We start from the raw sequence: 23869 nt of genomic DNA, 5'->3' as shown, positions 1-23869 counted from the left end.
TGCCTGAGAGGAGAGTCTGTGTGGGGCTCTTTGGATTGGAAGTATTTTAAATGTGTACTTGCAGTATTGAGCTCATGCAATGGGGCTGTTTTAATCCGATATATAATCCGATTACATAATCAACAGTTACTAACGTGTTGATCCCTCACAACGTGCAGGGTGATGGAATCCGCACTCCTCCTCCTCCTCTTCCTCCCTCCTCCGTGCATCGTGGTAAGATTAGTAACGTCAGTCTCGTGCGTGCTTGCCGTGTTTATGTGTGTGTGTGTGTGTGTGTGTGTGTGTGTGTGCGTGTGGTTAGAGTGGAGGAGCTCCTGCAGAGAGACATTGTCTCAGATTAAACCGCAGCAGGATGAGACGGGACTTCCTGCGTCTCGCGCCAATATAAATCCCCCTCCCCCCTTTTGAAATCCTAAAACGAAGAACATTTCCCCTTTTCCTCCGGAGAGCTGCGCGCAAGCTGACACCGTGTCCACCTGCGGCGCGGAGAGCCAACCCGAGAGCATCGAACTACCTGTTCGCTCCCCGGCGGCGGCGGCGGCGGCTCACCTCCACGCGTCACCGCCTCACTCCTCCGCCGCACTACTTTGTACGGACAGACGCAGGAGAGCGCGGAAGCCGTGCGCAGCCGGCCAAGGAGGACGATGGTGCGGGAACAGTGGTGACCCCCGAGGAGAGGGGGGTGAATTTAAAGTGAAACGCAGGAGAGTTAAAGGAGCGTGCGCAGGCGCGTGCATGTGTGGGTGAGGACAGAAGGTTATGACCGCGTCTTTCCACCTGGACCTCGGGCTGCTGCTGCTGCTGACCTGCTGGCAGACACCTGCAGGGATGGTCGGAGCCAGTGAGTCTGTGTTCGCTCTTTCTTTGTTTACATGCTCAACTCGCCGTGTTTCAGGGAGGCGTCAGAGGGAAAGTCCAGCTGCAAACATCTGGACTGAGGAGACACGTGTGCGTCAAATGTGCAAAACAAGCAGTCGATCCTGCAGGCGTTGAAGCAACAAGCTGTCCTGTAGTTCTTCTTGTTACCGCATGTAAAGAAGTGTCTCCATCTGCAGTGTTCAGACGCTGCATGTATACGTCATTTGGTTTTCTGTGGTTTTCCTCCTGCTTTTGGATGCTGTGTTCATGATTTTGAGAACATTTCCTCATTATTAAGACGTGCACGTGCACACAAAGCCCATGCACGTTCTGTCTTTTTGATCAGAAAATGTCTAATTGGTGCATCTGCATCTTTTGGTGGTCCGGTCTCGGGCTGCAGCCTGCAGAGGTTGATCTAACACAGATCACTTTATTCTTAAATTGAAGCTCAGGTTTAATTTAAGGTGGACTTTATCAATGCCGTAAATATCAACAAGACAGACAGCTGTGGTAAAACGGTCAGAACTGTAATTAAATGTCTATCAGGAGATTGGCTCTCTGGCTGGTTTAATTAGCGGGAATGCACTTCAATCATCTCTCCAGAGGCTCTTCATCTCGTTATCTTTATACAAGCTTTTATGAAAAGCACTTTCTGGCAGACTAAAACCAAATCATGCTTCTCTGGGTGATCTACGTTCATGAGGCTCCGCATTGATAGAGCCAGCGTGGCCGTATATATCCCCACGTCACCTCCTCCATTCATGAACACCGCAGGCTAACATCCGCTGCTCTAAAGGGGAAGTTCATTCATGAAAACAGGTCCTTCAAAGGGACTGTGTACTCGCCTTGTTCCAGAGGCAATCAAATGAGAAAACATACAAAACTACCACAAAAACATACAACACTACCACAAAGAGATACAACACTACCACAAAGAGATACAAAACTACCACAAAAACATATACAACTACCAAAAAGAGATACAACACTACCACAAAGAGATACAAAACTACCACAAAGAGAAACAAAACGACCACAAAAACATACAAAACTACCACAAACAGAAACAAAACTACCACAAAAACATATACAACTACCACAAAGAGATACAAAACTACCACAAAAACATATACAACTACCACAAAGGATACAACACTGCCACAAAACATACAACACTACCACAGGGGATACAAACTACCACAAAACATACAACACTACCACAAGGGATGCAACACTGCCACAGATAAAAAACTACCACAAAAACATATACAACTACCAAAAAGATATACAACACTACCACAAAGAGATACAAAACTACCACAAAAACATATACAACTACCAAAAAGAGATACAACACTACCACAAAGAGAAACAAAACGACCACAAAAACATACAAAACTACCACAAACAGAAACAAAACTACCACAAAAACATATACAACTACCACAAAGAGATACAAAACTACCACAAAAACATATACAACTACCACAAAGAGATACAACACTACCACAAAAACATACAACACTACCACAAAGAGATACAAAACTACCACAAAAACATACAAAACTACCACAAAGAGATACAAAACTATCACAAAGAGATACAAAACTACCACAAAAACATATACAACTACCACAAAGAGATACAACACTACCACAATCGGACGGAAACAAGTAATTAATGCCCACAAAGAGGTAACATTGGCCTCCATAAACAAACAAAACAACCTCAAAGTGTCAAATACATGTTTATCTAGGATGGGTGGGGGGGGGGCGGGGGTTGTCTCCTCCATGGACTCCTCCTCTGAATCAGCATGCACATGTTGGTCTCCAGAGAGCCATCAGCTGATTGGTCTGCTGGCCTGACTCCACACACACACACACACACACACACACACACACAGCGGCTGCATCTCAAAGCTTCACAGCAGCTTCTGCTGTCATTGAAAAGATCTTCAAAAGTTAGAAAGACTAAATAAAAAGGCGCGGCTCATTACCAGGCGAGTTATAGTCGTAAAGATCTTCGTTGGTTTAACTTGTGCATTAAATCTGAGTTTATTGTCGTATATCTTTCATCACTGAGGAGGATCTCTGATGGAAGCTTCTGAAAATGACTAGAACAAGATGAATGGGCTGGAAATGTAATGTGAACCACCACCAAGGACACAACGGGGCGTGTGTGTGTGTGTGTGTGTGTCCACCTGAACTGCTGTATTTCATAATTCGATCGATATCCATATTCTCCTCCTCTCTCGTTTCTCTCCATCTCTTATCGCTCCCTCCATCATTGATCTTCTCTCCTCCCGCTCCCTCCATCCGTCTCTCTTTGCCCTCTGTCGTGTTTTCCCCCCAAAAACAACAACAACGATTGAAACTTTACTCTCAGATAATCGCTCCCTCTTCATCCCCCTTTTTTATCTTCCTCCCCTCTCTGACTCATTCACGCCCTGTCATATTTCATCCCCCTCTTCCTCCCTCATCTCCATCTCTTCCCTCAACATAATAATTTATTATATTACCAAAAAGTATGCAGATGGGTTTTGGAACACTAAATAATTACAATAAATAATAATAATTAAATGAATACAATCGATTTAACGATCCGGAAAACACTGACATATAAGATCATCTTTAAGATGGACCTTTATTTTGAAATTCCATTATATCATGAGCCGCTGATTACTTTTAGAAGTGGATTAAAAGCTGATTATTAATGTCATGGACGATGATGTCGTCGCCGGTGCAGCAACACGTGAGTCATGTGATGCATAACACTGCAGCTACATGTGAGCTCATGACAGACCTCCATCGCCTCCGGGAGACGGAAACCATGGCAACAAGCGTGTGCATCACAGCGTGTATACACGCTGTGTGTTGCTGCTGTAGCTGTGTGTGTGTTTCACGTTCACACACAACGTGAACGAGTTCAGATGTTTGGTTTTAACACAGAAACACACACACACAGAGAAACACACTCACATACACACAGAAACACACACACAGAGAAACACACTCACACACACAGAGAAACACACTCACATACACACAGAAACACACTCACATACACACAGAAACACACACAGAGAAACACACTCACATACACACAGAAACACACGCACACACAGACACAGAAACACACACACACAGAAACACACTCACATACACACAGAAACACACACAGAGAAACACACTCACACACACAGAGAAACACACACACATACACAGAAACACACACAGAAACACACTCACATACACACAGAAACACACACAGAGAAACACACTCACATACACACAGAAACACACACACACACAGAAACACACTCACACAGAAACACACTCACAAACACACTGAAACACACACAGAGAAACACACTCACACACACAGAAACACACACAGATAAACACACTCACATACACACAGAAACACACACAGAGAAACACACTCACATACACACAGAAACACACACAGAGAAACACACTCACATACACACAGAAACACACACAGACACAGAAACACACTCACAGAAACACACACACATACACACAAACACACACACACAGAAACACACACAGAAACACAGAAACACACACAAACACACACACACACACAGAAACACACACACAGAAACACACACAGAAACACACACAGAAACACACACAGAAACACACACAGAAACACACACACAGAAACACACACACAGAAACACACACACAAACAGAAACACACACAGAAACACACACACAGAAACACACACACAGAAACACACACACAGAAACACACACACAGAAACACACAAACAGAAACACACACGCAGAAACACAGACACAGAAACACACACACAGAAACACACACAGAAACACACACACAGAAACACACAAACAGAAACGCACACGCAGAAACACAGACACAGAAACACACAAACAGAAACACACACAGAAACACACAAACAGACACACACACACACACACACAGAAACACACACGTGTGTGTCTCATCTTCCAAACATGACCACACACTCACATCATTTAATGCACACTTTAACCCACAGTGACGGTCGGACCTGTGTGTGTGTGTGTGTGTGTGTGTTTATGTGTCCATGGCAACCGGCTAGGAAGCAGGACGCCAATAAGGACAGAGGAGACATGTACGCTTCCAAGCTGCAGGAGAGTTGTGTGAACTCTAAAAGTGTGTGTGTGTGTGTGTGTGTGTCGCAGCCGTGCCAGCAGCCCCGGTGAACGTGTCGGTGACTCAGCTGAGGGCGCACCTCGGCCATGGTGACCTGGAGCGTCCCTGAGGGGGACGCCGTCATCGGGTACTCCATCTCACAGCAGGTACAGTGTGTGTGTGTGTCTGTGTGTGTGTCTGTGTGCCCCGCCCCTTTGTGTGACATCTCTAACGAGACATGCCCCGCCCCTCAGAGGCAGGACGGCCTGATGCAGCGCTCCATCCGAGAGGTCAACACCTCCAGCCGCTGGTGTGTGCTGTGGGACCTGGACGAGGACACACACTACAGCGTGCAGGTGAGGGTCTCACACACACACACACACACACACTGCCATAAAGCGGGTCTATATGCTGTAAATCATTATTATCCGCGAGCTTCACACGTCCTCCACGACTGAAACCCAGAGCAGCAAAACCCTCATTATCCTCAGAGAAGAAGAAGCTCTGGTTGCTATGGAGATCTCTGATGGAGCTCCTGTGTGTGTGTGTGTGTGTGTGTGTGTGTGTGTGTGTGTGTGTGTGTGTGTGGGGTAGGTGCAGTCCGTGGGGCCGCATGACGACAGCCAGCCAAGCCGGGCCGTCCACTTCAGGACTCGAGAAGAGCGACCGCTATCCAGCCGGAGTCCTGGACCAGCGTGAGTAAACACACACAGAGACACACACACAGACACACACACACAGAGACACACAGAGACACACACACACACACACTCAGCGTACCTTCTACACAGCCGATGTTGGTTGTCCTCAGACGAGCCGGCGATGGAGGGTCTGACCCATCACCTGCAGACGGGAGAGCTGCTCATCATCACCACTGTGCTGCTGCTGTGGGCAGGTGTGTGTGTGTCTCTGTGTGTGTGTGTGTCTTTGTGTGTGTGTGTGTGTGTGTATGTGTGTGAATGTGAGTGGTTCTGTGTGTGTGTGTGTGGGCATGTGTGTGGGTGGTTGTGAGTGTGTGTGTGTGTGTGTGGGCATGTGTGTGTGAGTGGTTGTGTGAGTGTGTGTGTTTAACTAATACTTATGTAAATGATGGATTTATGTTAACTTGTGTATTAACAGTGTTCTTCACCTCCTCCCTCTCCCTCCTCTCCTCCTCTCCCTCCTCTTCCTCATCTCCCTCCTCCTCTTCCTCACCAGCCGTCATCGCGCTGTTCTGCCGTCAGTATGACATCATCAAAGACAACGACACCAACAGCTGCAAAGACAAAGCCAAGAGGCCGCTGGTTCGATCCCCGCCGCCGTACTCCAGCCCGTAGGCCGGCAGCTCGCCGCTCCACCACAACGGGGCCGTGCGCAGCAGCCAGGTGAGAGGTCTCCATGGCAACCAGAGCCGCCGCCATCACAGAGAAACACCAGCCCGGGAACAGAGAGAGATTCTATGGATACAGTCATGTTACATTTATATATATATAAATATATTATATAATATATATTATATAATAAATATATATAACAAATATATATATAGCCATTTATATGCTATTTTAAATACATTGGCTTATAGTGTATTTATTTATATATATATATACACAAATAAATATATATTATATAAATATATTATATAATATGTATCATATAATATATGTATATATATATAATATAATAAATGTATATATAATAATTAGATATATATAATACATATATTTATATAGATGAGACAGAGGGACTGTGCACGTATAAATTAGAAACTTAGTGATTGTGCAATCTTGCAGAGTGAACATGAGTGTAATGAGTTTTGTTTTTAAAAAGATTCCCTAATTGATGAGTAATTGTCTCTCCGTCCTCTTATAAATTACTCCTTTAATCACTTCCGCTCTAATGTAATGAGTTTAATTAAGGATTATTAACCATTTAATGTCTTTATCTTTACCCTTAAAAACTCTTAAAATAGAAACAACTGCTTAGTTAATGAAAAGCTTCGTCATATTTTGAGGTCAAATCCATTAAATTAGTTTTTGTCTTGGCACCAGAACAAAACAAAGATGTATTTCATGTCCGTGTGCCTCTTCATCCTCATCTTCATCAAAGTTAGATTGACTTATTATTTCTCCACCTGAACACGAACTTGATGTGCGTGACGTCACGTGGCCCACCCACCTCCTTCCTGACGCTTATGAGTCACATGTATGTGACCCCCCTCCCCTCCTCTCTCTCTCTCTCTCAGCTCAACAGAGGCTCCTCCTCCATCAGCATCATCAGGGTCTGAGGTCGGGTGGAGTCGGTGACGTCATGGAAGATCCACAGACTGCACTGAGTCCAAATATTGGTAAAAAAGCAGGACCCGTGAGAAGCTCTCCATGCCAACACACTGTGGAGTCAATGGAATGCTGCCCCCTAGTGGCAGAAGACGGCGGTGCGTCGAGTTCGAGGCTATACTTTTGTTTGTACATGCCAGTGTGCGTTTACATCACAAATAATGTGCTTTTTCTACATTTTAACTGTATTTAGCGTCTTTCATCTCCTAATCAATAATTAGACGTACAGCACTAACATCAACACATGTGTACTATATGGAAATATAATATGTACATAGTTTAAATTGAAAGTATTGCTAATTAAACTCATATTTTAATTGTTTAGGAGGATTAATTTACTCAATTTTCTTAATATGTTTAATACAATCAACTCGTAGTTTCATCATTTAGTTACAGTACTCACATGTTTATTCACGATGACTGCCTGTTGACATTTCCCACAATGCAGCAGCTGCGAACAAAGCTTCCTGATGGATTGTATTCTCAATACAGATAATAAATTTAACTTTTTCTTGCGGTTGTCTTGTATAATGACATGAAATACAGGGTCATAAATTATAATTACATTTAATTAAATGAGCTTTTCGCGATGTTGCTGCTGCGAGATCTCAGAAAAAAAATCAGTTGTAATAAATGGTACAATAAACTGGAAATATCCAAATACATGACTATAAACTCTGCTGCCTCATGAGTAAATCCTAAATACTGTAAATACAAAGGCTGCAGAAGAAGTCTCGGCCTTAAGAGGGAGCAGTCGCTTCACATATGACGGCATGTAGGCTCACTATCACAGCTCCTATCAAATGTGAATTAAGACTTAAAGTACATTGAAGGTAACAATATATTCTCTCTAATGTCATCAAGATATTTTTCCTTTTTTTTAATTTGCTAACTAAACCGAGAGATTACGTTCGTGGATCAAGTGTCTGATTATAATTTATTGTTGTGTTTCAATAAAGAGGAAATAAATGAGGTGTGTGTTTCTTCAGTATGCAGGATGATTAACAGTTATATATATATGTATATAAATATATTGATTTATAAATATATATACATATATATTTATACATATAAATATATATTTAAATATACATATATGTATATATATATTTAAATATATATATTTGTAGGATTTGTATTTACTTATCTTGCGGTTGATTCTCATCTTTTCATCGTGGTCGATGGCCCACGGGTGGTGACAAGGATGGAGAGGTTGTGGGTTTGAATCTCGTTTTTTTAGGTAGACTAGATTATAAAATAGAACCGTATGCAATAGAAAGGAACAAAGTGAAATGGACCTCTGCTGTTCCTCTTCTCGGCTTCCAGGACTTGAGATTCTCCCCCCGTCTGGTGTGATTGACAGGCATCCATTGAGAAGCGTGTGGAAGAGCTTCCGGTCCACACGGCTGCTCAGGTAAATGTCAGGACGCCTCCTGGAAGCTCTTTGTTCCACCGGAGGAGGCGAGGACCCTCACGTCACCCCGGGGAGTGGAGCTCAGGGTTCAGGCCTTTCAAACCCCGGAGGATACACCGTGCTCTTTGAAAAACAACCACGCCCCCCCACTGAGGCTCAAACACTCCCAATACTCACTCTAGTACACCAGCTCGCCCACATGCACACCTGAACTTCTACCTCGTGCTACACGTCCTCTGCCATTCACTTCCTGGTTGATTATCATCTTTATTGACAATGAATATCACAATAAAAGAGAGAGTGACAGAGGTGTGTGTGTGTGTGTGTGTGTGTGTGTGCGTACGTGACTGTCAGCTAAATGACGAGTGTACTTCTATACCGGTGAGAACCAGCGGGAGTCGGGTGTTTCCCCCCAGGTGGAGGCCGACCCGCCAGGTGACTCTTGTTTAAAGTAAACAACGACAAAGCGGTGGAAGCGGAGCCGCTCCGTCAGGTGAGCGTCGCACCGGAGACTCTGGGGCTGACTCGGGTCTCTTGAGCCTTGGAGATGGAATTTCATCCGCGGGAGACAACCCAACATCGAGGGCGGGATGCTCACACACACACGACCTGTGAGCTCCTCACAGGGACATCATTATAATTGTTAATTTTGAGGGGAAAAAATATATATGCTATGCAGAATTATTTTTAAAAAATAATAAAATAAATAAATAAAATATTTACAGTCATTGAGAAATAAAATGAGCAAAACTCAAATTAAATGGTCGTAGAAAAAATCACTTTACCCGAATAAAATGTGTATTTAAGCCCCGCCCACAAGCCCTCTGCTCTGAAATAACAAACACAGCCGCTTTAAATAATGTTCTTTATATAACATGCGATTCAAATAGTTTACATTCTGGAACATGACTCCTCGTGTTGGTCGAGGTGCGTCGTGAAAAGGAGGCACATCGAGGCACATACATGACACACATGACACACACCACACACACGTGAGACACACCACACACACACACACCATTCACACGTTTGTAAAAACACCCAAACAATGAAAAACATGTGGCGCCACGTCTCACTCTCAGGGACACACACACACACGTTTAAATCTCTGTGTTTGATTGGCTGCAGTAACATAAGGACAAATACATAATACATATATATATATATAAATGGAAAAAATCAGAATAAAAGCCTCTTGCTCAGTAGTTTACTGCTAGTGCAATAAATGGAGTAAGAAGTCGCCAACAGGAAACTTTAAGAAACATTAAATAACCCGATGAGCTCAAACGGCACATTCATACATTTCTTTGGTGTTCCTGTAAATAATTGGTGATTTTTTATCGATTTGCAGGTAAAATATGAAAAATGTAACCCCAAGAAATCTGCATTAATTCATCATATATTCCTAAAGCGTAATGTCTGTTTAGCTGAACGTGTTCGTCTCTGCGTGATTATTTCCAGTGACCTTTAAGAGCATTTTTATATCATTAACAAAATAAAAAAGCGCGCGTAAAAAAAAAAATGATTTATGAAAAGTTTAAAAGACGGTAGAAAAAACACACAAGCGCTGTGCAACACCAGAGGCACGGGATGAGAACACACACACACACACACACACCTCCGTCTTAAGATCTGATTTCACTCAGGTAGGGGGGGGGGGGATTCGGCCAGATTTGTGCGCCTGATTGCGTTATTGTCATTCAAATAGCGCCTTATTTGCATGAAACCCCCTTTTTTTAAACAAAAACAACAACAACAGACCATGGGCTGAGTTGGTCCTCTGGGGGTCCTCGGGGATCAGACCCCGCCGCCGCTCCGGTCCACCGTCACCGGGCCTCGTTTATCCAGCGTCTCCTCGGCCGTCTTCATCAGCATGGCCAGCCGGCTGTCGGACACCTGGCCCTTCTTCACGGCGCTCATCAGCTGCACACACACACACACACACACACACAGAGGTTCACTTTCACGGGAGGTCAAAGGTCGTGGGCCAGCGACCCCCTGAGCCCCGGACGTTAAGAGGGAGACGTGGAACCCGTCACCAGTTCTTCTTCTTCACGTGTTAAAGCTGCACCGGGAGGAAAAGAGACGCTTCCACTCCTTTCAGAGCGAGCGAGAGAGAGAGAGAGAGAGAGAGTCCGTCTCACTCTTTTCTTTTAGTTTAACAAAAAGGATAAAAACGGTATTATTGTGTATTTTCTTCATCGTCAACAGAACCCATGAGCGACTCTTGACTCTCGGAGCTTCACACAGAGTTCACCGGTTAATGCGACGCAGGTGGAATTAAATGTTCATGTTAGAAAGTAAAAAGTTGTTTTCAGCGTACCGACGACGCCGCTCATCCTCTCGGCCATTTTCTGCTTTTATTGTGAAATCCGCTGGAGGATTATGAATAAATTGGTTTCCAAAGTAAAAGGCAAAGTACTGTAAATCTGTTGAGGACTATAATTCCAATCATTAGTCTTCATGCTCGGCTACCGACTCTTTTATTCGTCTTTCTTTGTTTATACATTAAAATATTATTTCATCATTATTAGAATCCTCCTAATTTACTTCCGATTATAAATATCGTCTAAAAGTCATTGACTCCGTGCACGATGCTCCTAAAGCAGACTCAGGCCTCGATGGCCCAGAGGACGAAGACGAGAGACGGACGCTGGATGAATTCATCGATTTGTCTTTTCATGGATTTGTTGACGATAAACAAAACAACAGATCGGAGGCCGATGAGCGGCAGTCCCTCGCGCAGCTTTAACACTCCTCGCATCCTTTAGTTCCTCCTCCTCCACCTCCAGCCACCAGAGGACTTCACGAAGCCGCCACGCGTTAGAGAGAGGAGGAGGCGGGGCCTCCCGAGGAGGCCGGGCGATACGCTACCTGCTCGCCGTCTCTCAGTCGTCCTGCGGGCCGGCGTCGTCTACGCGGGCGGAGACAGACGTGAGACATCACAACACACAGGACGCGTGAACACCGGGAGCCGCTCATGAAGACCGGCGCCGCTCAGCGCCGCTTCCCGCTCCTCGTTCATTAGCCGGAGCTTCTCTCCCGCTCTGATTACCTCCGGGGAGTCTTCACAACTCCCTGCAGCCCTGTCCTCCTCTCAGGTGGACAGCGCTCTAATGATACGGTGCGTTCAAGAGCGCACGTGTCCGACTGAGGCAAGGTGTGAATTACTTCAATATATATATATATATAAGTTACATCTATAAATATGCAGAGATCTACAAATACTTGGTTAAACCTATGTACTGCCATGATAAAAGTTAAGTGTGAAGCCCAAAAGGCAGGAGACTGAAATGAAATGAAGACGTGAATAAAGCTGCATAACGGGGAAGTGTGTCGAGTGTGTTGGTCATCAGCCTCCCGGCGTTGGGCATCATGGCGTCTCTCCTCTCACGTGCTCTCTCAGCATTGTTCAGGCTTTTATGCAACAAATCTCTAAACATATTATGCAAAAATAAAATCAAGTTTTTATACAACAAATTTAAATTGTATGCAAACAAATCTAATTTATTCTGCAATTTATTTATTTTTTCCTTCAATAAAATTACATTTCTTCTGCAGAAAATCACGTTTTTAGAATTTAAAAAAAATATTATGCAAAAATATATAATTTATTCTGCAAAAAATATAATTTGTATGCAAATAAATCACATTTTGAATGAAGCAATGTCCCTAAAATGTCCATTTTAAATTAAAATATCTTGCAAAAAAAGTATTTATATTGGAAACCGTTAATCATATTCCAATTACTATTTTAGGATGATACACATAACAGGATCAAAGGAGTGGGACATTATATATATATTTTTAGATATGCATCACTCAACTTCTAATTCATTACATTTCTTTGTATTTTCCTCATTAAACTTTTATATTCATATTTCTCCATAAATTGATGCATTTAAATAAATAAACAGTGCAAGTGAGGGATTATAGTTCTCCTTTGTGATATCAATAAATTAATATTAATCTGGCGCCTCGTACCTGCATGAACTCGTCGAGCTCCACCTGGCCGTTCTTGTTCAGGTCCACCTCGTTGAGGATCTCGTGCAGCGCGTTCTCATCGATGTGCACGTTGATGCTCTGCAGGGGAGAGACGAGCGGAATGAAGACGAGCGGCGGAGAGGGGAAGAGGAAGGGGAAACCAGACTCACCTCCAGGACCTGCTGGACGTCCAGGGTCGTGATGAATCCTCGGCTCTCCTTGTCGAACTTGTGGAAGCGCTTCTTGTACCTGTGGGGTCAGAGGTCAGCGCGTTCAGCCCCTCGCTTTCATTACAGCACGTTTACGCTCCTTAAAAAAGGGGGCGGGGCCTCACCTGGCCACTTCCTGGTTGTCCAGGTTGAACTCGGAGGTCTTGGTCATCTGTTCGGAGCGAGACCTGTAGCCCATCTCCAGGTACAAGAACTTCCTGGCGGCCTCCAGCTCGGCCTGAAAGGGGAGCTCATTGAATTCACTTCAAACTAGATTTACATACAGAACATGTCACGGTTTAATCTGCGTGATATTCTACATATCCAGACAATAACCCGGAGTTCAGTTTTCATCTCTCTCACACACACAGACACACACACACACACACACAGACACACACACACAGACACACAGGCCTCCTCTAAAGGGATGAAGGGTGTGGACTGTTTCTATTGTGTGAGGAAACACTTGGAGGCGCAGCATTGTGTGTGAGCCGGTTCTGCTGGAGGGAGGACCTCCTCCTCCTCCTCCTCCTCCTCACCGTCTTCTGCTCCTCGCTCCACTGCAGCTCCTTCCCCATGATCTGCACCACGCGGGGCAGCGCCTCATCGGCCGCCTGCACGTTCAGGAAGCCGAGCCGCGTGCGGCGGGCGATGACGTCGATGGCCGTGCAGGCGTACTCCTTCATGGCGTACAGCACCTGGAGGGAGGAGGAGGGTCGCATGAGGCTCCGGGGGTTCAAGCCGCCTTCGGGCGACACGTCGAGGGTCTCGCGTTACCTCGCCCTCGATGTACGGGAACTCGGACACCAGCCTCTTCCCCACGATCGGCCATCTTTTCCCGGTGACCTGCGCCATCTTGGCCACGTCGAAGGCCTTGCCGCCGTACGTGGCGGCCAGATGCTGAGCCACCTGGAGGAGGAGAGGGCAGCAGGTGAGACGCCTCCACATCCTCAGGCGGAGCACAGCGTGATATTAAGTCATAGTGAAGCGCTCCAGGGTCCTTACGGAAAACACGTTTACTCATCATGCATCAACGTGTTAAGAAAAGATTCATTCTCATCCAGCAATGAACAAACGAGACTAAACGGCACGTTTTATAACTTTAAACTTCATCTTTACGTTTCTCGTCTGCTTCCTTTGGGCCAAAAATCAATGAAATACTTTCATGAGACACAGCTTCCATCTTTAGGAAGAGAAGCGGAGAAGGCACCTCCTGCATTTGTAATAAAAGTTAAGTTTATTGTATTTCTCCTCATGTCTCTCTGGCTCGATGTGTTTTTGTTCATCTATAAAATGTCAGAAAAGAATAAAAGTTCCTCGAAGGAGCTTTAAAAAAAAAAGAAGATAAAAACCAATTGTAAAGTATATATATATATAAATATATAATTAATATATATATAAATAAATATACATATATATATACATTTAAATATACATATGTATATACATAAAAAAACTTTTTTTTATATATATATATAACAATACGTATAGAAATAAATAAATATACTTATAAAAATTAATAAATATACATATAAAAATAAATATATCAATAAATATATACATATATATACATATATATAGTGATTTCTCTAACAATATATAACTCACAGGCTCTTAACATCCACGCCATTGATTCCCGCTCTCTGGGGTTAAGCGGCGAGCGTTGACGCTACTTTGTCGACGAGGCGTCACGTGTTTACAGAACGCGGCGCGGGCCGCTCGGATCGTTGGCCCCGCCGATCACGCCCCGAAAAGGGCAAACGCCGTCCAAATATCAACAGTGACCTTTTCAGGAATATTGGTGAGCCGGTGCGGAGCGCCTATAATGAGGAGTAAGAGCACGGGGACTTTCCTCTCCTGCATGAAACGGCGTTCTGCTCGGGTTTAATGAAAAGGCTCGGCCTAATTATTGGAGGGATGTCGTGCAGCCGATGTAAATCAATGTGGCCCGACTGCGGCGCCATTGATGAAGCGCGGCGTTACAGTGTGTGCCGTGCGCAGTGTGGGAGAAATGTCAGCGTTGTTACAGCAGCGGCTTTAATGTCAGCTGCAGAGAGAGAGTGTGTGAGTGTGTGTGTGTGAGTGTGTGAGTGTGTGCAGCTTTGTTTGCGTCTGCAGCTCGTTAAAAAAAAAAAAAAAGGTCCGCGACGCTGTAAATGTTTGTAGAAGTCAAATGAGAGCTTGAAGAAGTCTGAAATATTATAATAATTTACTTCCACTCCTCCTATTACTCCGTTCCACCTGAAATGATTCTACCGACCCCCAGGGGGCCGTTGCCATGGCGCCGTACCTCGTTCTCCAGGCCGTAGTCCTGCACCAGGCGGATGTAGAGCGTGGGCGTCCAGCCCTTGGCGCCCTCCAGCATCAGGCCCACGGTCTTGCACGGCTCCGCCGACAGGCCGTGGGTCTTCACGGCCGCGTCCAGCGTCTCCTCGGCCATGGACCTGTAGGTGGTCCACTTCCCACCTGGACACACACACATATGACCCTTGACCTTTGACCTAGTAGTATCGGGGGGGTCGGGGGGTTAATCCAGGGACTGACCGGCGATGGTGACCAGGCCGCTGTCGCTGATGCTGACGATGTGGTTCCTGCAGATGGACTGCGTGTCCTTGGAGTTGGGGTCGGTCACCAGCGGCCGGATGCCGCTCCACGCCGCCAACACGTCTCCTCGGCGCACTGCGGGGACACGGAGACGGGGACAGCGTTTACAAGAGGAAACACCGGCAATCAGCTGGGGACGAGAGTCCTAAAATCAGGGCTCATAGGCATGATGACCAATGGATTTACATGACCTTTACATGACCTTTTCATGCCGTATGAACGCTATACAAAGCCTAAACAGATGGGGGGGGGGGGGGCACCTTCCACGTCGGGGCTGAGGTAGTTGCGGATCTCCCTCAGGATGAAGTTGATGTCGTCCTCCCCCGGGATGGGGTGGGCCGTCACGCTGGTGGGCGAGTCCGTCGTCCCGGCGATGGTCATCTTCTCCCAGGGCAGGAAGAAGATGACGCGCCCGTCACTCGTGGACGGGTCGAGAAGACCCATGTTGTCAGGGCTGAGGGACGGAGAGACCAGGGAGGAGGTATTATTATGATAACAGAAGGAGAAGATCATGGAGTGATGGACACATCTTTCATTTGCCATCTTTACTGTCTCAAGAAGAAGAAGAAAAAGGTGGAGGAGAATAAGAAGAAGAAGGAAGAGAAGAAGAAGAAGATCATGGAGTGAAAGCATGTTCCTTTTGCCATCTTTACTGTCTCAAGAAGAAGAAAACACAAATGGAAAAAGCCAGATGCGGGGGAGGAGGAGGAGGAGGAGGGGGCAGAGAGCGGCAGGAGGAGGACGAGAGACGAGGAGAATGAGGTGCTTGGCATTTCCGGCGCCGTTCAAAGGGCTCTCGCTCCCTCGGGCTCAATAAGCTGAACTTCAGCAGCACGGCTGAGTTCTGCAGAGGAGACGCTGTGAGGCCTCTCATTGGACGAGAGAGAGGACAGGTAGAGGACCAGGTGTAGAGCTCACCTGTAGTAGCCGGGGATGACGATGTGCACGCCGGCGCTGGGCTGGCAGATATTTGGGGTTTCCTGGCAGTCCATCTTCCTCAGGGAGTCGGTGAACGGCCCCGTGGCGTTGATCACACACTTGGCCTTCACGTCGAACTCCTGCCCTGTGAGGGGGGGGCGGGGTTAAAGCAGACAAAAAGAGAGCTCGGCCCCGATTGGATGAGGAGGACGCCGCCCCCGCGGCCTCACCTGTGAGGACGTCCCTGCAGCGGGCGCCGCACACCTTCTCCTCGCCGCCCTGCGGGTCCGTCGCCTTCAGCAGCCGCACCACCTCGGTGTAGTTGGCGACAGCGGCACCGTAACGGGCGGCGCTGAGGGCGATGGCCAGGTTCATACGGGCGTCATTGTGCTGCCCTGGAGGAGGAGGAAAGATGGAGGTCGAAGAAGAAGAAGAATTTTTAAAAAAATCTTTCAGTTTTGTGGTATCAAATGTTCATGTTTTGGCTCCTCCCCCTTTTCTCTGTGCAGAATCTCTCACTTTCTTCCCCGTTGATTTCTCACAGAATCTGATATACAAATAAAAAATATTTGCATTAATTTCCACACAATAATATCTCTTCATCTCTCTTCATTTTTTGTTTTTGTTTTTGTTTGTTCTGTATTGTATTGTGTTGTAATGTATATTTTGTGTAAGCACTGAGAGAAACTTTACCAAGTCAAATTCCTTGTTTGTGCAAACTACTTGGCCAATAAAACTGATTCTGATTTCTCTCCATCTCTCTATCTCTCTTCATTTCTCTATCTCTCTTCATTTCTCTCCATCTCTCTTCATCTCTTTATATCTCTCCATCTCTTCATCTCACTCTGGAAACCGTCCGTTGTACATTTATTTTTCTCAGATATAAATTAGATGTCAGGATCTGGCGCTTTGTGACAAAATAAAAAGAAGTTGTGATATAGATTCTTTTTTTAATCGAGCATATTTGACAGAAATAAGTGCACGTGCACGTGCACATGCACGGTCCCGTGCGGCTGGTGGCAGCTGAAGTAACCACGGCAGCGGGAGGAGAAGCTGCAGCTCGGCCGCCGCTCCACCGGGAGAAGGTCAGATTCTCCAAATGTCACCGGCGTGATTGTTCCAGACGGCATAATTGGAGAAAAGACGCCTTAGCCCTCAACATCCTGCCCCCCCCCCCACCCCCTCAGAGCAGAAGGGGGGGGGGGGGGCATCAAACATACGCTGCTCTGCACCAAGAAAATGCTTCTTGTTCTCACTCTGCAGTGAATCTGCTTCTATTGTGCATTTACAGTTAAAAAGCTTTTTTAGTTTTATATCGTGTGCAGTATTTAAATGAAGTTATCAGGATGGAGAATGGCTTCGAGAAAAATGGAGATTTGTGTAATAAAAACTTGGATAAAGCAGCCTGGCCTTAATGTCTGCTGCTATTCACGCTGCCTTTGACTGAATACAAGCCTCTTCTGTTGGTGATGGTGCGTTCACTGCCACGGGAAGAACGGGCTTCCTCCAGCAGGTCAACACATTTAATTCGGCACCAGCGGGGGATGAAAGAATAAAACCCTCCGGTAAGTCTTGCAGGTTTTTTTTAAGTCCCACTGAAAACTGACCCGACTCAAAACACAAGCGATGGGTCAAAGGTCAAGGGTCAAGGGTCACCGTCCACACGGCTCACCGTCGTAGTACACGATGGCGCCCACCAGCTTGTCCTTCTTCAGCATGGGGAAGTGCTCCAGCGCTTTGCTCTTGCTCAGCACGTAGCTGCTCTTCAGGTTCTGGACGCCGGCCACCAGGTCGTACATCTTGATGCCCGCCCAGTAGTACGGCAGCTGCCACCATCTTGGAAATGAAAGGTGATTAAAAGGGTGTCAAACTAAAAGACGCACAAACTGCGACGCTTCTGCAAGTATGGCGTCGTAGGTGCGAGGATGAGAAGCGGCGTGCTGAGGAGCGCCTACTTGTACACGGGGAGCATGATGGGCAGCGGCGCCGACAGGTGCGGCGCGATGTCCAGGAGGTTGGCTCGCTCGCGGAGGGCCTCCTTCACCATCATGTACTGGAGGACAGGAAGTGCAGTCAGACACAGAGCGGGGACAGGGGGGGCGGTGAGGGGGGGGCGGGTACCTGCTCGTAGTCCAGCTGCATGATGGCCTTCTGCAGGTAGCGGACGCCGCCGTGGATCAGCTTGGTGCTCCGGCTGCTCGTCCCCGAGGAGAAGTCGTTCCTCTCCACCAGAGCCGTCCGGAGGTCTGAGGACAGGAAGGACGTTCAGTTTCTGAACGAGGCGACGCACTTCGGCTCTTCTTGTGTCTTCAATTAAAGATCAGAGCGCAGCTACAGTTTAGAACCTGGATATGAAGATATTGGATTTTCTGATATCTATAAAATAGCATGCTATTTAAATACATTGGAATATAATGTATATATTTTAATATATATTTATTATATATATATTTATTTTATATATATATATATATATTAAAATAAATATATATTAAAATTAAAAAATTAAAAATATATAAATATACACACACACACACCATACCTCCCTCTCTCTCCCTCCCTCTCTCGTCCCTGGAGACTGGCGCGGCTCACTTACTGCGCGTGACGGAGTCCAAGGCACATCCCGCCCCCGTGGCCCCTCCCCCGACCACCAGGACGTCAAACCCCTCCGGGTCCTGCAGGGCGGCGAGCTGGGCCTGCCGGGTGGGCAGCTCGTTTGCGAAGGGCACCTTTAGCTCCGCCTCCAACGCCACGCGGGCCAACCGAGCCTGAGGGTGACACGGACGCACAAACTAAAAGATGCACAAACTACGACGCTTCTGCCTTAATTTCTACTGGAACTCTATGTTAAAAAAACGATACAAAATATATATAAATATACAGCAACACTTTCCTTGAGATGCTCTTTGAAACATTATAAGCTCAGAATTGTTTAAGCATTAAAATCATCTCTGAAAGGGAAATAATGCACTTGAATACATACAAGTTTAGGACACTTTTTAGAAGAAAAAGAGTTTTCATTGTTATTTAAATGTATTTTTAAAGCCAAAAAAGACTTTTTAGTCTCAAATCCAGGATATTCTGACATTTATTAAAAGTGCTTATGATGCCTCATCGTGTCCAAGTGAAGTGTCGCTTTAATAAAAGCAGAAACATAAAGTTGATGAGTAGCCAAAGGAACGTTTCTGTGCAACATGCTGCGCAAAAATACACAAAATCAAATCAAAATGATGAGCAAAACAAAAGAAATATAAATCATACAACAGAATAAAACACGCGGCTCACCTCCGCATCACGAGGACGTGGACTTTCACTCCTGGTGATTTATTCATCCATTTATTTGAGCTGAATGATTGCATCAAGCTGCTTTGAAGCCAACGTGGCATTTGACTTGCAAATAACACAAAGGCGTTTGTAATTTAGGATCTGCAGCCCGCAAGCGAGAAGATGATATAATCATGGCCTATGTTTTGATGATGCATACAGACAAACAGCGCCGCAGAATTAAGTGCAGCGTCCCCCCCCCCCCCCCCTGTAATCAAGTTAAGTCAGCCAAGCCCCCGTGCTAATAGCCAATCGGCCGCCGCCTTGAAGAACTTCTCCAAAGCCACATGCCCTTCGCGGAAAAAAAAAAAGGAGACGGACATTCGCCTCATCAGCGTTGCAATTACTGGGATTAGAAGCATTAGAAGCATGCATGATTACAAACTACTGTGAGCGGAGACGTTTCATCGGGGCGGACATCTTGCTTACCAATCCATGCTGAGGGGACGACGGTGGGCAAGAGAAGACATTATTGCATCAGGACACAAAAAAACACATTAGATTGCACATGTCAAATAAAGTCTGGTATGTAGGTGTGTGGCATTGCTTAAAATAGCCCCCCCCCCTCCCTCTGGGGGGGGGGGGGTCAGAGGTCAGGAGAACACAGCTGCTTGAAGCCGTGTGGTTAAATGCAGGAAGTGCTCATGAACGCCATCCTGGCTCCGCCTCTTGTTTCTCTTCCTGCAGAGACGCTCATACGTCTGGACGGCTAACGTAGCTTAGCATGAAGACAGCATGAGGGAACACTTTATAATCTGTGCATTAAAACTATTAATAACCGGCCATGCTATCTCTTGACCAGCGGGATGCTGGTGTCTACACCGGCTCTCCAGCAACTGGTTCCAGTCTGTGTGCTAAGCTAAGTGAAAAACATGAGTTTATTTTCTATTTTCCCGACAGAACAGGTGGTTTCTTGTTGAATACATATCAACACCTCTATGCACTCCCTCAGATCCTCAGTTAGCCTTCATGAATGTTGCACATCGTGTTGAACCAGGAAGTGGAAGGTAAACTATCAAGTCGTCACATCTTCAACGCTTCTGTTCCAGCCTCCTGCTCAGCAGCTGGAACACATCCAAGAAACCTTGAAGATGACAGAGAGTACATTCCAGCCTCAAGCCGGGGCGCGCCCCGAGGAGGCCCCGCCCCCCAGGGTCGTTCACAACGCACAAAAACACAGCGTTCACAATGTTGTCCTGGAAACATTGAAGTGTTTAGTCCAACGGCGACGAGAAGCAAAACATAAACACGTCGGCCTCCAGTCACATCCTGCAGAACTGGAATCATGCAGCAGCCCAACATTCAGGTGGGGGGAGGGTCAGCTCACCTGCGTCTTCTTGTACTCGATCAGCTGCGAGAGGCCGAAGACGGCGGCGAGCGACCCGCCGCCGATGATCGCCGTCCGCTTCACGGCTTTCCTGAACGCCATCGTCCCTGTGGGAGTCAGAGAGGAGGGGGGTGAGGAGCCGGGGGGCGAGGGTCTGGCGTGGAGGAGGTGGGCGGGGACAACGTGAGCCGGGCTGGAAGCTCAGGTGCAGCGAGGCAGAGGAATGCATCCCATGATGCAACTGGTTCACAACACGAGGAGAAACACGTTTGAGAATACTCGCCGTGGCCCCTGTAGGAGAAGTTGAGTCGTCACATTAATATTTAAGATATTCTCCTCCCACTGATTTAAAAGAGACAAAGAGCTGAACGTATATCTCTAAGAAGCTTCCGTCCGATGACCTCTCCGACCTTTGAGAAGACGACTGCTCATTAGGTCATCACCAATAATCACTTTGAGGACTGCGATGGGCATTTGTAATTAGTTTTGACATTTAAAACTCCACATGATCAGATTGATTCGTTAAAAAATATATATTCACATCAAAATAATTGACAAGTAGAGTCAATAATGAAAATGATTGTTCGCAGCACCTTTAGCAGGATCGTTATGTTTGTCAGAACCACGTCGGGATCACCCGGGAATATTCATCACCTTCGCTAAGTGAATAACTAAAGTACTTCTTACAGTTGTAGTTTTTTAGCTCATTTACGTCTTGAAGAAGTTTCCACGTAAAGGTTTTATGTCAACAGCAAATCACTCGTCTCATATTGAGGATAGGACTGAAGACACATCATTCCTGCAGCATTATCCACGTAAAAGAGATTTAAAGGAAGTTAATATCCAGTATATTCACAGTATCAAGCAGCTGGTTCCTGTTCCAACGAGCTAAGCCTGAGACGGCTCCAGCTGAGGGCCTCAGAGTGTTTAACGCACTGAGAGTAAAGGCTCATTTTAATAAAACGCAGCTACAGAGTGTCGGCGGTGAGTCAGCCTGTGTTGGACGCCCGTGTCACAACGTTCACTGAAAGGATCCCAAAACCACCTCGTAAACGCATCATTTACTGGAAGAACGTGCACAAACAAATGCACAGAAAGGACCACGGGATGTCTGAGCACCCCCTCGATGACAGAAGGGGTGAATTAGAAGAACATCTTCTCTGCAGAACTGAAGCTGCATGTCTGATGCTGAAGCTGCCGTGTAGGAGTCGTGTAATCATGTTGTCTTTTTCTTGTTGTAAATACCTCAAACCTCATTCACACCCACAGCAATGCAGATAATATCGCCGACACATATTGCTGTGGAGGAGTTGTGAAATGTGAAATCTTTGCCTCAACAAATCGCTATTATCCTGAAAATCGTGACACATTACATCGAAAAGGAAAGCAGGATTCAGACACGAGCGCCAACTTCTGCTGCTTCAAGGTTAAATGCAAAGTCACAGTTTTAGACTGTCTCATTAAAGGTGATGCTTATCTTTCTGAAAGTTCTTATCAACGTTGTGCTTTAAATATTACATGATCCAAAGCCATCCTGCAGCTCAGGAGTCCACTTCCTCATTATTGGAGCTTTAAAAAGGCCAAAACACCACAACAATAAGCACTGAGGAACACGAGAGTGGCACAACCAGGTACATTAAACCTGTTACGATTCACACTTCATTCATAATTAATAAGCAGAAGGGGGAGGGGCTTCCTGGCTTTAGGGGCAGGGGGGGGGCTGTTTTTTAGACTCCCACCGGTGTCCATTGACATTTCCCCACTTTTAATAAAAGGTGATGGAATCCCGTCAGCAGCACCGACACCCGTCACACAGCAGGGGGTAGCATATTGTTTTATGATGTCCGGCACTATTCTGGTCCGTGAATCTACCCCCGCGCGAGAGGAAGAAGCCGTTTAATTTGCTTTGTTTTTAACGACAGAAAAAACCCTTTACGTTAGCTCTGGAAGAGAGGAAACACGGAGCCGTTTTTACGGGTTTATATGATGAAATACACACGTAAACATGCCGTAAACAACAGCAGACGTTCAAACTTACGGGATTCTCTCGTTTCACGGTCGATTAAAAGTCGCTCAGGGCGGCGACGCAGACACCGGTCGGTCTCCGCAACCGCAGGCTTGTGTTTTGACAGCGGCAACCAGGAAGCGGAGCCGCCTCGAGCGACACCCCGGAGAGCCAATCAGAACGCGGCGCTCGGCTACGCTCGTCCAATGGCGTCGGAGAGGAGGCGGAGCCGCGCCGGTGACGTAGCGTGAAGGGTAAAGATTGCACAACGCTCGTCTTCCCCTCGTCCTCCTCCTCCGGGATAATAATAAAGATGAGGGTTCTTTCCAGCGCAGCAGCACAGGAGGCGCGACACACGAATACAGACTGACAGTTTATACACTGTGTCTTATGCTACATGTTTCAAGATGAAACAAGATGCTCAATAAACCATAAACAGTTGATGAAGATGGTCCTTGTCTTTAAAGACTTTTAATCGGACTCCCAGTCACTGCCCATGAAAGGCTTTGTGCAGAAGCCCGATAGGTTTGGTATGAATTACACAAATCACAATGAATGTCATTATTGGCCGCGGGATGCACACTGAAAGGAAAGTGCACGAATTATTTCTGAATTACATGAACTTCATGTGCCCCCCCGCCCTCCCGCCCTCCCTCCCTCCTCGCCCCCACCCCTCTGTGGCTCGTGCGTAATATGGGTTTGGCACAAGGGCGCGTAAACAAAAAGCACATTGTCGGTGTGGCC

At 46.2% G+C, this 23869-nt stretch overlaps 1 protein-coding gene and 1 pseudogene across 2 annotated transcripts; one reads left to right on the top strand and one right to left on the bottom strand.

The window, feature by feature from the left end:
- The first annotated feature begins 383 nt into the window (after nucleotides 1–383).
- LOC130204575 (fibronectin type III domain-containing protein 4-like) lies at nucleotides 384–8309 on the top strand (annotated as a pseudogene).
- Nucleotides 8310–9599: 1290 nt separating this feature from the next.
- On the bottom strand, nucleotides 9600–23241 carry gpd2 (glycerol-3-phosphate dehydrogenase 2 (mitochondrial)). Of its 2 annotated transcripts, XM_056431391.1 has the most exons (18): nucleotides 23159–23241; nucleotides 21121–21227; nucleotides 20223–20231; nucleotides 19066–19237; nucleotides 18591–18715; nucleotides 18425–18522; nucleotides 18142–18305; nucleotides 16700–16864; nucleotides 16470–16614; nucleotides 15812–16005; nucleotides 15492–15626; nucleotides 15238–15413; nucleotides 13725–13856; nucleotides 13487–13645; nucleotides 13070–13182; nucleotides 12906–12984; nucleotides 12736–12834; nucleotides 9600–10674 (listed from the first exon to the last, which is right to left on the bottom strand). In XM_056431391.1, the coding sequence occupies exons 2-18, from the start codon at nucleotides 21220–21222 to the stop codon at nucleotides 10549–10551; spliced, it is 2193 nt and encodes a 730-aa protein (XP_056287366.1). In that variant the 5' UTR covers nucleotides 21223–21227; nucleotides 23159–23241; the 3' UTR covers nucleotides 9600–10548. The 2 variants fall into 2 exon arrangements, with proteins under 2 accessions (XP_056287366.1, XP_056287368.1); XM_056431393.1 differs by lacking the exon at nucleotides 20223–20231.
- Between the last annotated feature and the right edge of the window lie 628 nt (nucleotides 23242–23869).

The sequence above is a fragment of the Pseudoliparis swirei genome, chromosome 14 (assembly GCF_029220125.1).
Source record: "Pseudoliparis swirei isolate HS2019 ecotype Mariana Trench chromosome 14, NWPU_hadal_v1, whole genome shotgun sequence".
Lineage (NCBI taxonomy): Eukaryota > Metazoa > Chordata > Actinopteri > Perciformes > Liparidae > Pseudoliparis > Pseudoliparis swirei.
Note: the sequence above shows the minus strand (reverse complement) of the source record. Positions and strands in the feature narration are given on the sequence as shown.